Source organism: Amborella trichopoda, chromosome 7, assembly GCF_054954075.1.
Source record: "Amborella trichopoda isolate Santa Cruz 75 chromosome 7, AtrichopodaSantaCruz75HAP2 v2.0, whole genome shotgun sequence".
NCBI classification, from domain to species: domain Eukaryota; kingdom Viridiplantae; phylum Streptophyta; class Magnoliopsida; order Amborellales; family Amborellaceae; genus Amborella; species Amborella trichopoda.
The window spans coordinates 8,306,549-8,319,784 of record NC_142342.1 but is presented as its reverse complement, the minus strand read 5'-3'; the positions used below and the strand labels follow the sequence as shown (position 1 = coordinate 8,319,784).

The following is a 13,236-nucleotide window of genomic DNA, read 5'->3' as shown; positions in this document are numbered from 1 at the left end:
AAGTACCTTGGCCAAATCGAGTTGATTTTTTTAATATTGATTTCCAGTACTTTCTACAAGCGTGGTACATTAAGTTTTATTTTTGTTGCCTTGCTGATAGAATCTCAATCTCTCCCCCCCTCCCCCTCGCCGTCCCCCTCCCCCTCCCCCTCCCCCTCACTCTCTCACTCATAGAATCAGCATGAAATCGTGGACGCACCAATTCAGATCCCGAATTTTCTAACGGCAAAATCATAAGTCAAATCATAAACTCCGGACCTCAAACATTTTGGAGATCCCAAAAATCTTCAGTGATATGCATTCCTGCTCGAGCACACTGAATATACACCATTAGGTAAATGAGAGGATTTTCTTCATGCAATGAGGTATAAGATAATTATTTTAAGGATCCATTTTGGAATCTCCATATAAGTATTTAATAGAAATCATAAACTTATTTTTAGTTCCTAAACACTAAGATCCAACACTCCAAAAATTAGACAGCCTCTCTTCAATATTAGGACATTACATTTTGAGGCTTAGGGGCGCATGAAAATCTTCTCTTTTGATATTACTCACTGGGTTGCTAAGGTTATATCCCTGTGGTGTCCTACAATACTTCCTGTATGATTAAGATAATAAAAGTGAATAGACAGCATGCTCCCATGGCATTATATCAACTTTTTTTGGTTTTTTGGGGGGCTTTCTTAGATATGAAAAGTGTTTTGTGAGTTGAGGGACTCACTAGCCCGCACAATCACAAACGTCCATCTTTAAGATAAACATCCACAACTAAAGATTCCTATCCAATGGATAGGAAAAAATACTAATACAAATATTGTAAAATCTTATTTTATATTTTTATATTCATGACCATCATAGTGTAGATCATGGATCACTACAAATTTAGATATACAAATAATGGGTATTCAAGGGAGCTCCCATGAAAATAGTATGAAACGGGGGAATCATAAAAACCGGGTCCCTTAAATATTTAACATTCAAGACCCTTTCAAATAACTTTTTTAATTGAAGGACATATTGGTCAATGTCCTTATTGTTAATGGAAGAGGGATCATAAATCACGTTTTATAATCCGTGTTCTTTGTGCTAACAAACCAGGCCCAAGTCACAAGGACAAGAGAACCGCTCATCCTCAACTTTGGGGCCACCAGATATAGCCACGTGTCAAGCATGGCGAGCTATATAAGCCTCACTCCACTTCATCTCTTGGCACCAAAAGAAGTTTACAAAAACTTGAGCACATTTAGTTGTTAATTCCCTGGTTTTTTTAATCCATTTGTTTTACTTTTAAACTTGTTTTCTGGGAAAATGGACCACTCTCAGCAATTGTACAAGGCTGGGGAAGCCCGAGGCCATGCTCAGGTTTGGCTCGCCTCTTTTATTCCATGATCTTTAGGATCATCACCGTCGATTTAAAGCAACAGATGATGATCGAGAGGGAGAGTGGGACCGACCATCACATAAGTAATGCGTCCCACTTGCTCTATCACTGTCTGACACCTAAATGGACGATGGTGGAGCCTTGAAGCTTATGGTTTTCACATAGTCATTAGGACTATAGTATAGGTTGCCCCGAAAATGATCGACATTTAACACTTTTTGAATTTCTGTTTTGTAGGCCAAGACTGACGAGTGGATTCAGTCTGCAAAGGACACCGCAAATGCGGCGAAAGATAAGACATGTGATGCAGCCGAATCTGCCCGAGACTCTGCACAACAGAGCAAGGATGAGACCTCCAACTTCTTCGCACAGGTCAATTTCGTTTCCATCATGACCTTATCTTTTTGTTGAGGAATGGGCTTTAAGCTAGATGGTCAGGATTAGGATGGTGGGTTGCCATGTCTAGAGTTTCACTCAATCCACAAATAAAGGATCTTATCTTCATTGAACCACCCAAAAAAAGAAATTAATAAAACTTTTGGAAGGGAATTTATCTGATTGAGAACTTCTTATAAATTTTTGAGATCCATGAATTTGAATCCTGCTCATTTCAATGTTTGGTAAGAATTCACGGGCTTTCCCAATATTTAGCACTGAAATATTCCAATGTTGGGTGGTGATGCATGAGCCTTTCCCAACATTAGCAATAGATCCACTGATAATTTTCTAAGAAGAGAACTTTTCTTGATTCTGAGGGAATTTACCAAAGCACTCTTAACACATCAACTATTTAATATTCCGCCCATGAGGGAATTTACCAAAGCACTCTTAACACATCAACTATTTAATATTCCGCCCATTTATGGAACACACTTAAATATCTATTGTAATTCATGGGTGTATTACTTATGGGTATTCTGAAATTGAATTAAAAGGAATAGGTGAGACTATTTCCTATATTGGGTACTTTTTGATAAATTACAAGTAAACCCGCTTTTTTTTTTTTTTTTTTAAATCGCCCCACGGTCAACTTGAATTTTGATTATTAATTTTTTTAAGCTTTTTTTGTAGTTTTTTCATTAGTATAGTAGTGCCCCAATCTTTAAGGCACTGCCCTACTAAAAACTAAAAATAAATAAATAAATCGAAATTAGGTTGACCGAGGGGCAATTTTAGAAAAACAAAAGCCGGTTGACTTATCTTGTTTGTAATTTTCATATATAAGTGGAACATTCTATTTTACCTAAAATTTTAAGATCTGTACGAAAATCACTATTTTTTATATGCCGCTAATTTTTAGGGAGGATGAAATTGCCACTGGGATCGACCGGTTCCGTAGAGGAACTGAGAATCACCCAATTCTCTTTGTTAATTTTAAAAAATAAAAAATAAAGAATAATAATGGTATATGCTATCCCAACGATAAATGTGGATAAAATGGATGGCTATGTAATGTGTGTGCCTGTGATGCAGACTGGAGAGCAAATGATGAACATGGCTCAGGGTGCTGTGGACAGTGTGAAGAGCACTCTTGGAGTGGGAGATCAGCAGCCCAAGAAGTGATCAAGCCATGATGATCACAAGAGATATAGTGACTCTTTACTCTCTCTTCATACTCACTCTTTATTCTCTCTCTCCCTATGTCCTCTGTTTAGCATAGTGGTCTAACTAAATATATATCTATCTCCATAGCTATATCTTGTGTTTAGAGAAGTACTCCTAGTAATTCTCTCATCTTGTGTTTAGCAAAGTACTCCTAGTAATTCTCTCATCTTGTGTTTAGAAAAGTACTCCTACTAATTCTCTCTCTCTCTCTTTCTCTCTCTCTCTCTATATATATATATATATATATCTTGTGTTTAGAAACTTCTCTCTCTGTATTCAGTGTCCGCCTCTTTCCAGTATCTACCTTTAGTGGTAGGATAGTAACTCTTTCTCTCCAAGTTTGTGTTTAAAGTAGAACTCTCTCTCTCTCTCTCTGATGAGTCTCTCTCTTGCCTGGTTTGCTATATCAAAGGAAGTTGCTCTTTAGTAGAAGGTCACTATATCTCTTGGCACAGTTTCCTATTTCTTTATGGTTTTATGTTTTGTTTATGTGAGTCTTTAGCAGGCTCCTTAGTAGGGAAGTCATGTTTATCTTGGCAAGAGAAGGTCTGGTTTTTGGAATATAATAAGGAGAACAGCTTACTGCAATTGAAGTTCTATGACTTTGCCCTTTTGCAATTGTAAGGTTTGATTTGGTCCATAATGAGATTGAAATGGTCCTTTCTACAAGTTTTCCTTCTTTCAAAGTTCTAATCAAATGGAAGTTGAGCACTGTAATACTCTCTCTCTCTCTTTCTCTCTCTATATATATATATATATTTATATATGGACTTCTTGATAATGGGATCCGCACACAATCAATGAGAGACAATCACAATAAAATTTACAAATCTTTTTCAGATATAGTTGAAAGCAAAGAGAGAAGATTTCACGAAACTCTAATCGGTAAACGAGTCAATTATTCGGGTCGTTCTATTGTTGTGGGAGCCCTTCACTTTTATTACATCAATGTGGATTACCTTGAGAAATAGCAATAGAGCTCTATAAGACATTTGAAATATGTGATCTAATCAGACAACATGTTGCTTCCAACATAGGCATTGCTAAAAGTAAAAATCAAGAATATATATATATATATCAGTGTTCGTAAAATTGAACCGGAACGATTAACCGGTCAAGTAGATTTGTTTTAAAAAAAATGAGTCAAAAACCTCCAAAAAAATAAATAAAAATAAATAGAAAAACTTAGATTAAGTGTATACTATCATATTACATGCATTTATCTTACCAAAAAAATTTGAAATTTTTTTTTATATAAATTAATATTTAAATACTATGGAGATATGCAAGGCAATTTATAATTTGACATTAATTCAATTAATGAAGTTACAAAGTCCAACTAACAATGGCTAGTAGTAATGAGAGTGGTGATGGGGATCATGGTGTCCATTCCCTTGTTACAAAAATTACATCGAACTCTTATTTTATCATTCACTTTTGTGCCATACTGCCACGTCACATGTCCCCTCCTCATCTTCTTATTTGCTTGTAAATTTTCCTGAACATAAAAATTCATTAAAAAAATATTTGTTTGAGACATTTTTGCCTCAATATTTTACCCAAGCAATGTGCTCTTTGCATTTTCAATGACCCCAAAACGAAATAAAGTGTTACAAATTGATCCATCCCTTTTTGCATAATGCAACTCAAGGTAATTAAGCATACAATTAAACACACAAAATAAATAAATAAATAAATGAAGTACAAACAAAATTTCATTGTTAAAATTAAAATATTTGCAACAAATATTTATATCTATTTCTTTATGCGCCATAGAAGACAATAGTAAAAGAAAAAATAAACTATGGATGATGCAACAATATATACTTCTATATTGTTTTAATGTTGATATTGAAAAAAGTTGTTTTAATGTTGAAAAACCCTTTAATACCGTTTAGAATTGGGTTTGAGAGCATATATTTTTATAGCATGATGTTCCCAATTCTTTGAAGGGTTGTGAGTCAAGGTAGTAAGAGAGAAAACCTCATTTACTCAGTAACTTGGTTATCAAATGCAAGGTGTGGCTAAATCGCTTATTTTAAAAAAAATATGGCCAAATCGATTTTCAAATGGCCAAACCTCATTTACTTAGTAACCTTTTGAGTTGGGTTTTAACATGAAAATATATATATATATAAAAGATGGCAACTTTAAAATGTAGAATTAAGATGCATATTTAAAAAAACAGGTTAATTTTTTATCCATTTCAGCATGTGGAAACATGAGAAATGAGTAAAACACTTTTTAGTTTCTACCTCTTTACTTCATAGAGGTTAATAAACAGATTTCAGGAGTATGAAGTTACAACAAATAATAGATAAATTGTAACAAATAAAAAAATAAATTAGAATAAGATGTTACAACCAAACAAGAAGTTGAGAACACAGACAACAGATACACCAACAGTCAGCTGTCAAATTTTTCATCAAAACGAAAAAAATCCACAATAACCCCATAAACCAGCAATACATGAACAAAAAATTAGGATTGAGGAGCAAAAAAATGATGCACAGGAATGAGGAGCAATGAGACCTTGAATCGAGGGGAATTAAGGAGCAAAACAAAATCATTATACAAACAAATAAATAAATAGTTAGAGAAAAATAATAAAGCACTACTGATCATCCATGAAAAAGAAAAGCAAAGTTGACCATTGATAGATTATTCCTCTAAATTATCATGACCATGAATCAATAAATAGCCTTCATAACCAAAAAGTAATCACCTCGGCAACAAAAGATATTCTAGATATTAACCTATATTGCCACAAAATTTGTGCCTTTCGTAGACATCAAACTTAAAATGTAGAATTAAGATGAAAAAATTTATATAAGATCCCAATTTTAACATGAAAGAATATTTTTATAAATAAATAAATAAATATATATATATATATATATATATATATATATATATATATATATATATATATATATATATATATATATATATATATATATATATATACCATTAAAAACAATCCAACAAGCTCACCAAAAATATATAACATTAAAAAGAAAGAAATTTTTTTTTTCTCATATTCATCACAAAAAAACATATTTTTATATAAAAAAAAATATAACATTAAAAACAATCCAACAAGCCCATCAAAAATATATAACATTAAAAAGAAAGAAATATTTTTTCTCATATTCATTACAAAAAAATATATTTTTGTAAAAAAAATATACAACGTTAAAAACAATCCAACAAGCTCACCAAAAATATAAAAATTAAAAAGAAAGAATATATTTTTTTCTTATATTCATCACAAAAAAACATATTTTTATAAAAAAATATATAACATTAAAAACAATCCAACAAGATCATAAAAACTAGATAACATTAAAAAGAAATAAATATTTTTTTCTCATATTCATCATAAAAAAACATAGTTTTGTATATATATATATATATATATATATATATATATATATATATATATATATATATATATATATATATATAATATTAAAAAAAATCGAACAAGCTCACCAAAAATATACAAAATTAAAAAGAAAGAAATATTTTTTTTTCTCATATTCATCACAAATAACATATTTTTCTAAAAACAAAGCATAATTTTATTAAAAAAAAAAAAATTTTAAGAACCCTAAAATCGAGAAACTTTAGAGTCAAATTCAAACCCAGATCTTTCATTTTTTGGAAAAATTGACATGGGGATATGATTGATATTTCAATTAAGATTCAAATGCACCAAATTTCATGAAGATCCATTCACTATTGAGATTGTTTTTCAAAAAATGGCAGATATTTCACTTCACGAAATTTTCAAACCAAAAACACAGAAAAAAAAAAAGTCATATAAGTAAATTTACTCAATGATAAATCAAAATACCTAATGTATTCGATCGATGAAGCCTTGATGATCAAACTTCACTGATCAATTCGAAAATAAACGATCAATAAATGGATCAAAAATCAATTTTTTCATCGAATACAGTTCTTCGTTGCTGCTCAATTTTGGCCATAATCAACCTTAAATATTCATTTTTTTTGACAAATCTAAATAGGGAAAATTTTAGTGTTCAATAATGCATCAAAGCCCTCCATTTTCATGCATGTTCATGGGGTATTGAAGCTCAGATTGATAAAATGGCGGTAATCCCACAGTTTTAGAAATCCACCATTTTCAATCCACCAAAATATCGTTCTTCGATTTTGATTCAATAAACAGCTATTTATAGAAAATTTCAGGTGTATAAATGCAATAATTGATCAACAAAAACAAAAAAAAGTAAAAAATTAGAATAAAAAAAGGCTGCAAAATTCGATTCACGGTTTCTGCTACAAATAACGCTCGCTGTGTCAAATATCGGATATTGTTTGAGCTTATACCATTTTTTACATTAATTCCGGTGTTATATTGGTAAACCGGACTGGTTAGCAAAAACCGACTGGTTTCGAATGAAAACCGCCGGTTTGACCGTAAACCGGTCTGTTTTGGTACCAATTTTTTTTGGAGAGACCGAGATATTTATTACCACCATAAAACCGGCCGTAATCGGAGTCGGTACCTTGCCGATACCGATCTAACCGGCCAGTTTTGGTTCATACCGACTGGTTTTTGGCATTTGTATGACTCCAAATTTTGCACACACATTCTCTTCATCCTCATAATCAATCTTATGGGAGAAAAATTCAATTTACACCCTACATATGGTAAAAATTAGTACCCTCCAATAATGAATCTCGACCATCCATTCGATGAATTTCAAGATCTAGGCCTTGACAAATTCAAAATCACTTAATCTAATGATGATAACACTATATAAAAATTTAGGGAATAGAAAAATTCTTTTGAGGCCTATATCTAACCTTCTCATTAAAATTGACGACTTATATTATATGGGCTAGAAAAACACTTTTTACGGTGTTTTTTTCTATATATTATTATTGTTATTATTATTATTATTATTATTATTATTATTATTATTGTGATTATTTTTTTAGAATGAAAAGAGTATATATCTAAAAAATTGCGTCAAACAAATAATCTAACATGGTTTTTTAATATGGTTGCATTATACTATGATACAACCGTTATATACGTTAGAATTCGTGAGAGCATACAAGCACAGATATTGAATGGAGAATGGAGAGAGAATGAGAATGGAGAGAGAAGAAGAGAGAACATAACATTTACGTGGTTCAAGCCGAAGCCTTACGTCCACGGATCCAAAGCCCAACAGGCTACATCTTCACTATTTTAGATAAATGTTTACATCAATAAGTATCTCTAAATATAAAAGACAATCACACAATTACAAGAGATAAATATAGTATAATTCTTAGAGATAGAGGTAAATAGTAGAAGCGTTATCACCAAACTAACTTGATGACCAAGATATATACCATCACATCCATAATGATGTATATCAATATGAACCCGAGATATCCATATCCCAATACTCCCCCTCAAACTCAAGATGCTTTGTGTATCCATATCCCAACAATCCTCCCTCAAACTCAAGATGCGCCCAACAGGCTACATCTGCACTATTTTAGATAAATGTTTACATCAATAAGTATCTCTAAATATAGAGGACAATCACACAATTACAAGAGATAAATATGGTATAATTCTTAGAGATAGAGGTAAATAGTAGAAGCGTTATCACCAAACTAACTTGACGACCAAGATATATACCCTCACATCCATAATGATATATATCAATATGAACCCGAGATATCCATATCCCAACACTCCTCCTCAAACTCCAGATGTTTTGTGTATCCATATCCCAACACTCCCCCCCTCAAACTCAAGATGCTTTGACACAAAGCAGATAGAGTTTGAACAGTAGTAAATTGCTTAAAAAATTACGTTCGAGCTTCAGGTCTTCAGGTGCAAGGCGTGACCGATAAATAGTGATCTTCATGCTCAGATTGCTTGAACAATAAGCACATGAAGCGGCAGATCTCAGGAATAGACGGCCTCACGAGAGATCTCAGGAACATTCGAGATCGAGTAACGAAAAACTTGATCAATAGACATGATCGAATAATGGAAAGAAATTCGATCATCTCACATAATAAAGCAACAAAAAACTCTTTCATCCAACAGGATTGAGTAACGGAACACTCAATCATCATTCAACGAGATTGAGTAATGGAACACTCAATAGTTGAAACATAGGCATATGAAGCAGACAGAAAACTTGATCATCACACATGATGGAGCAACAGAAAACTTCATCAAACATGATCAAGTAACGGAAAACTTGATCATCAACCACAATAGAGAAATTCGATCGTCACACATGATGGAGTATCAGAAAACTCCATCATCAAATGGGATCAAGTGACGGAAAACTTGATCATCAACCAGGATCAAGAAATTCGATCGTCACACAGGATGGAGCAATGAAAAATTCCATCATCAAACGAGATTACGTAACGGAAAACTTGATCATCAACTAGGATCGAGAAATTCGATCATCAAACAGGAGGCACTTGGAAGAGCCAACAGAAATCAACGGCAAATCAACAAGCATGCTCAAGGCTTAAACCATACTCCACCACCGCCAAACACTGCCCTCTTTTTTTTTTAGAACAACCCCAAAACAAAGAGACTTTGGCACTAAACCCGTGCACGTAATAACACTGCCAGATGACAAAAACTCATTAATAGCTTGCAATAACTGCATAATTATTGCATCAAGACAGAGGTCTTCTCGGCGTTGTAGAAGATAGGTATACTTTTGACCATTAGAGCTTATAAGTCCCAACTTCTTAGGCTTTGTCTTTGTCGACAAGATAGTCACTTGCTCGCAAAAAGAAGATATAGTAACAATGCCATGGAGCTCCGCTCTTTGATAACCATCAAAACCATATAATGATGTATATGCACATATGTTTCTCAAGACCAGGCATAGGCACGTTGGAAGATGAGAGATCTGCCAACTGGGAGCAGCTGTAGATATGGGGGGCATTTTAAAGTAACAATATCACTGATCTTCCATTGAATATGGCTCTCTTTCTCTCTCTAACTCTTGCTAAAGCACCTGCTTCCAGAGATATTTATCACTTCAAAGGGTTTGATCAGCTTGATCTCTGAAAAGGAGGATCAAAGGAGAGAGAATCTGCATAAACATCATGGCACTTAAAATAGAAGACAAGGCTTCTTTGAGATCAGTGAGACCAATTTTCTTTGGAACCATGGCTGGATTGGGTCTGAGAAATTCTGCACTCGAAACAATAAGAGCACTTCCAAGAACAACTGGTTTTTTAGGAGATTGGTGGTCTTTTGAAGAGATCAGGGGCTAGCCTCGTTTTAAGATTGTTACTTCACCTATAACCAGGTTCTTGGCCTAGTTACTGAAAGAAGTATACAGATCACAAATCAGATCCCTCTTTTCTTTCCTTTTTTTTTTTTTTTTTCTGAAATTGATTTCGGATGGGTTTTTGGTGGGGGGAAGAGCATGGTTTATTGCGGTAGGTTTGAATGTCCTTTGTTACTTCAAAGTAAAAAGTAGGAGGAGAATCATCGATGGGTTCAGGAAGTTTGGATATGAAGAGAGAGGTTTTGTAGAGATTTGCATTGGAAGAGAGAGGGTGGGTTGGATGATACATGAGGAATGAATGAGGGCCATGAGAAAGACGGTAGCCATCGTACTTTACTGTGACTGTGATTGTCTTTCTCTCTCTAAAATCAAGGGGATCGGGCATTTACCTCCGAGGAATGATATCTCTAAAATCAGGGGGATAGAATTTCTGCCTCAAAGGAAAGAAGTGCTCTGATATCATGTTAGAATTCGTAAGAGCATATAAGCACAGACATTGATACTATGTTAGAATTCGTGGGAGCATACAAGCACAGACATTGAATAGAAAATGGAGAGAGAAGAAGAGGTAACACAACGTATATGTGGTTCAGATCAGGCCGAAGTGTTACGTCCACGGATCCAAAGCCCAACAGGGTATATTTTTACTATTTTGGATGAATGTTTACATCAATAAGCACCTCTAAATATAGAGGACAATCACACAATTACAAGAGATAAATATTATATGAGTCTTGGAGTTAGAGGTAAATAGTAGGAGCTTTATCATCAAACTAACTTGATGACCAAGATATATACCCATACATCCATAATAATGTATATCAATATGAACCCAAGATATTTATATCCCAATAATATATATATATATATATATATATATATATATATATATATATATATATATATATATATATATATATATATATATATATATATGTGAAAGTAAAGGTAAAATATTATTATTCTTATTCTCCTCGAACAATTGCAATGCAAGAGATAAGGGTTGTTCGTCGTTAGAGTCAGTGGTGCCCCCCCTGCAAAAATTCACGGGTTAAAAAGTCAGGTAAGGAATTTGAAGACCCGGGAAGATGTTCGATTGTAAAATCAAAGGCAGAAAGTATGCCCTGCCAGCGAGCAAATATTTGTTTAGAAATCAAATTTTGGACATCTTTTTGCAGAATATCTTTGGCTGCTTTGCAGTCTGTTCGTATAAGAAATTGTTGAATAAGAACATCACTTTGGAATTTGGAAACACAATGAACAATGACTAATAACTCTTTTTTGACCATTGAATAATTCTTTTGTGTGGAATTCCAAGCTTTGGAAGTGTATCGGAGTAATTGTTCTTGATTATCTATTTTTTGTTTAAGAATGCCCCCTAAGCCTATATCTGAGGCGTCACATTCTATAATAATTTTGAAAGCAGTAGGATGAGGAAGAGAAAGACATTCAAGAGTCTTTACCTTGCGTTTGATTACTTGTACTGTTTGAGTATGAATATTGGTCCATGGTGGAGGATTCTTTTTGAGTCTATCATATAAAGGCTTGGAATCGATAGCAAGATTAGGATAAAAATCACTAATATAATTTAAACAACCTAAGAACCTTTGCAGTTCCTTTTTATCCAGTATTTGATCAGGGAATTTATCAGCAAATTGTATGGATCTATCAATAGGAATAATTGTGCCATGATGAATCATATGGCCAAGAAATCTAAATCCTATTTATAGTATTAAGGTAATAATTGAATAAGTAGTCTTATGAAAAGATTTTTTAAAGTAAATATGTAAATATCAAACTATTATATTTAATTAATTCATGTAAAATCCTATAATAATTTAGGATGAACAGTAATATGCAGATTAAAAAAGAAAATAGAATCATTACACCTAGAAGAAGCAATAAAAGCAAAATTATATAATATAATCAATTATGATTCTTCATCTTCTACTTCTACTGATTCTCATATAGATCAAATCCAAGATGATGATCTGATATGGACAGAGTCATCTGACTCTTCCAATACTTCTGATACAGACTCTTCTATGTCAATACAAGATAATGATTGTAGCTGTCCTATACCTACACATAATGTTCACACACTCACACAAGAAGATAATTTCATATTAGACATTATTGACAAGATTTCTGATCCGAATGAAAAGAGATCTGTCATTACTCAATTTATTTTATTAACAAAAAATAAGGCAAAATCACTTCCAATCAATAATAAATCGGAAGAACACAATTTTGCCTCAATAATGAAAAGAGTAAGTCAACAACATAGTTCTCAACAAAAAGAACCTTTGATTTCTGACCTCAAACAAGAAATCAAAGAAATTAAGAAAGAAGTATCTCAATTAAAACATAGAATTAGAACTTTGGAATTACAAAACTTATCTCAACCAAATTCAGATACTGATGAAATAGACTTTGATCAATTTATGACCTATGAGACAGGATTCTCATCAGGTATTCCAGAATCTTCAGAAGTTCCAGAAGCCAAAACACAAGTAATACAACTTCCCTCTGTCAACCTAATAGACAAAATAATGATTCAAAAATGGTTTGTTCAAGTCAAAATAATTGTTGCAAAAGACTATAGTTTTGAAACTTCAGCCCTCATAGATTCAGGAGCTGATCTTAATTGCATAAACGAAGGATTAGTCCCTTCTAAATATTTTGATAAAACTACCCAAATACTTAATACTGCAGATGGAAGTAGGTTGTTTATCAACTATAAATTATCCAATGCTTCTGTTTGTAATAATCATCAATGTATCCATACACCATTTATAATGGTAAAAGGATTGAGCCAAGCAGTAATACTTGGAGTACCATTACTTACCCTTTTATATCCTTTATCAATAGACCACACAGGAATATCGTCAAAGTATCAAAATGAACCAATACATTTTGATTTCATCCATAAACCAAAGT

General features: G+C 32.9%; 1 protein-coding gene across 1 annotated transcript; it reads left to right on the top strand.

The window, feature by feature from the left end:
- Positions 1 to 1,209: 1,209 nt before the first annotated feature.
- On the top strand, positions 1,210 to 3,658 carry LOC18444155 (uncharacterized). The gene is made up of 3 exons (XM_006854333.4): positions 1,210 to 1,365; positions 1,622 to 1,756; positions 2,858 to 3,658. Exons 1-3 carry the CDS (start codon positions 1,312 to 1,314, stop codon positions 2,945 to 2,947), a joined length of 279 nt encoding a protein of 92 aa, XP_006854395.1. The 5' UTR covers positions 1,210 to 1,311; the 3' UTR covers positions 2,948 to 3,658.
- Positions 3,659 to 13,236: the final 9,578 nt, after the last annotated feature.